The sequence below is a fragment of the Neopelma chrysocephalum genome, unplaced genomic scaffold, assembly GCF_003984885.1.
Source record: "Neopelma chrysocephalum unplaced genomic scaffold, ASM398488v2 Primary Assembly neopelma1_147610, whole genome shotgun sequence".
NCBI lineage: Eukaryota > Metazoa > Chordata > Aves > Passeriformes > Pipridae > Neopelma > Neopelma chrysocephalum.
In genome coordinates this window covers 1-3,385 of record NW_020933415.1, presented here as the reverse complement: position 1 = coordinate 3,385, position 3,385 = coordinate 1, and the positions used below count along the sequence as shown (strand labels likewise).

General features: G+C 39.6%; 1 protein-coding gene across 2 annotated transcripts; it reads left to right on the top strand.

The window, feature by feature from the left end:
* The first annotated feature begins 28 nt into the window (after nt 1-28).
* LOC113962348 lies at nt 29-2,942 on the top strand. Of its 2 annotated transcripts, none has more exons than XM_027673112.1 (3): nt 29-323; nt 782-940; nt 2,331-2,942. In XM_027673112.1, the coding sequence occupies exons 1-3, from the start codon at nt 131-133 to the stop codon at nt 2,630-2,632; spliced, it is 654 nt and encodes a 217-aa protein (XP_027528913.1). In that variant the 5' UTR covers nt 29-130; the 3' UTR covers nt 2,633-2,942. The 2 variants fall into 2 exon arrangements, with proteins under 2 accessions (XP_027528913.1, XP_027528912.1); XM_027673111.1 differs by having other exon boundaries at nt 782-967.
* Nucleotides 2,943-3,385: the final 443 nt, after the last annotated feature.

The following is a 3,385-nucleotide window of genomic DNA, read 5'->3' as shown; positions in this document are numbered from 1 at the left end:
TCTATGCTTTGAATGAGGAAGGTGGACGTGCTTTCTGGCTTGCTGTGGTGCAATATGGAAATACAATGTGGAAACAATATGGGTGGTGGTTTTGTGAGTGCTCCATTTTAAAGCTGATCATGGCACCATCATGCCAGTCACAGAGTCTGTGGAGGATGTTAACCAAGAGAAAGCAACCAAGGAGCCACTGGCACCCGGCACTCCACCTGGAAGGAAAAGTGAACAAGCAAACACCACCGATGGTTCCCATGTCAGTTGGATACCTGCAATTCTTCCAGACAGTGAAGACCATCTTAACCGCTTGCAGACCCCTCTTACTACTAGTAAGAACAATGAATTATAACTTGTCACCACTCACAGTGTCTTGAGTAACTTTCTACAGTGCCTGTAGAAAGGGTTCTTTACTGTCAGTATTGATACCTGCAATGTAAAATATGCTGTAACAGCACATGGCAGTGTCCTGGAAGTCGCGGCTCTGTAGTCAGCCTGGGACACAGGTCAGGGACTGCTGTATCTATGTCCCTGTGTCCACTGTCCTTGGGAATATTTTTTATTAAGTAAAAAAGTAGATGAGCAAATGAAAATGTCTCATCAAAACCTTGAGAGAGCAGTGGTAGACCTGTATGGGACAGGTCTCCCTTCTCTTATTTTTTGTGTTGACAGTGGTTTAAGGAGACTTGAATGAGATAGGAATGGGAAGGCCACAGCAGCACACTGATGGAATTCGCAGCTGATTAAATAATCTATATTTAAGTCATCTGTTATTTAACCATCATAACAGCTGTTGCCTCTCCTGATGGTGCCCACCACAAAGACCCAACTCAACCACCTCTGCCTTCAGATAATGAACCAGGACAGGGTACTGAAGGCATCAGGAATCCTACAGATACCCCAAGGGATGAAGTCCTCCACAAGACCACAGCCAGTATAATCAAAACTGGTAATGACTCTCATCTGATAGGTACCAGTAAGAATAATGGATCATACTCATTTCTCATGCTTGTGTGAAATGAGGCATTATTTCTTCTGAAACTTGACTCCTTTCCCTATCTTTCTCATCTTGGAGATCTGCATTCTTGTTGTGAACTTGCAGTGCAAATATTTTTATCATTTTTTTGCATGTGAATATCCCAACAAGAATTGCTCCCTATTTAAGGATATTTTTTCCCTGAATGCCCTGTGTCTTATGTCCCCTGACTTTTCTCAGGTTTATTTTTATTATTTATTTATATTTATTTTTAGTAGATGGGAATACTGAGAAAGCAGTTGCTTTGTGGAAATGGCCAGTAGCGTAAATAAATCATAAACTTAAATATGTCTTTTCATGTCTGACTTTTCCTGGTCTTGATATTTCCACATAGTCTCTTAATACTGTAAAATTTGAAACAATTTACTGGAGTTTGTTCATGTAGTTCCTCAAAGTTCTAACTTAATTTCCTAAGATCTGCATGTTACCCAATTAAAATTACCTGAGTTCAAAATACTGCTTTTTCATATAATACAATATAATATTATTTATTTTTATGACATCATAGTGCTTTGGAAGTTTTTGCATGTCTCTTACATTTTCTAAAAAAGAAATTCTAAGGAAAAATTACCATTTATGCTTTCCCTTTTCTTCTTCAAAATCTATTTTCATCAGGATTATTTAATCCAAAACATTTAGGATTTGCCAAAGAGCTATGAAAGCTAAAGATTGTGTGAATTAAAATACAGTTCGTGGATTAAAACATAGTTGTATTCTCTACCCCCTACTCCTGTTTTCTAAATATGAAGGAGACTCGGTAAAGCTTCACAGTTCATTGTTTATTAAGATTATGTGATTTGACAGATCAGTTGCAAATATGAAAAAGCAAGTATGATTTGGCAATTTATTCAAATGTTTTAAATTTAGTCATTCTAATATAATTCCTGTGTAACAACAGGAATTCTTATACTCATTTTATTATGAAAATAACATTACTATTTTTGCCCTTCTAAGTAGTGTTTGTGAGGTATTTTCAAAACTAACACTTTAGGCTGCATTGTTTGTAAATGCATATTTCGGTGTCTGATTTTGCTTACTGACAATAACTTTCAGTAGTGTAATTTTAAATTGATATTAAACTTTATTATTAGGGTGTTAGTGAAGGAACAGACAACCCAAAAAGCGTGTCATATACAGAAGATATTCTTTGCTTGTGGGTTTGGGTTTTTTTTCTTCTCACTGCATATTCTACAAAGGCTAATAAATAAAAGACTAGAGATTACTAAATTAAATAAAGAGGGAAAAATTTTTAAGATAGGGTTTTTAAATGTCTTTGAAGTTAACTTAGCCATCATCACAACAGTCACAGCCTCCACTGATGTTCTGGTACCAGAAGATATAACCAAGGAAGCATGGGCAACTCGCATCTTGGTAACAGCTGTTACCTCTCCTGATGATGCCCACCACAAAGACCCAACTCAGCCACCTCTGCCTTCAGATAATGAATCAAGACATGGCTCTGAAGGCATCACAAATCCCACAGATGCCCCCAGGGATGAAGTCCTTCACAAGACCACAGCCAGTATAATCAAAGCTGGTAATGACTCTCATCTGATAGGTACCAGTAAGAATAATGGATCATACTCATTTCTCATGCTTGTGTGAAATGAGGCATTATTTCTTCTGAAACTTGACTCCTTTCCCTATCTTTCTCATCCCTAGAATCTACATTCTTAGTGTGGACTTGCAGTGCAAAAATCTGTGATAGGATCTGTCGACAAGGCATAAGGGTCTCTCTACTGGTACACTTGGTGGTTTCTGTCCTTTGCTGAAGCATGTTTTTGGGTGACCTGCTAACTATTCTGCAAGACATGCACTTTGGTGATTCTGAGTCCCCAGCCTCATCTTCCTTTCTTGTGCATCAGTGGGATCAGGCTTGATATGCTTTGGCACCGTGATTGGTGTGGTGGAGGTGCTCTGGAAGGTTAATCAGATGTCTTGCTCCTGTGACTCAGCAGCAGCACCATCATAGGGGAGAGGTGTTCCAGTGGTGAGTGCAGTGCAATCATAGAAGAATTACATCCCATATATTCTGCCATCAATTTCTTACTTCTCCTCACCAGTGGATTGCCAGGAAAGACTGACACAGGTCTGGCTGCAGTATGGCCTCTCACTCCTGAGTTACATGGTCAGGTTGTTGCTGCTGTGGTCTCTTCTCAAAGTCTCCCCTCTCCATCTGTCACTGGGATCTGTACATGTAGCCAGTGTCTTGCTCCAACATGGTGAGCAGAGATGTGATGCTTAATGGTCTCTCAGAAGCCAGTGACAGGGTGGAAGAAGAAGGAGAGGCCTTCCTGTCTTCTCCCCTCCTTCTATGCTTTGAATGAGGAAGGTGGACGTGCTTTCTGGCTTGCTGTG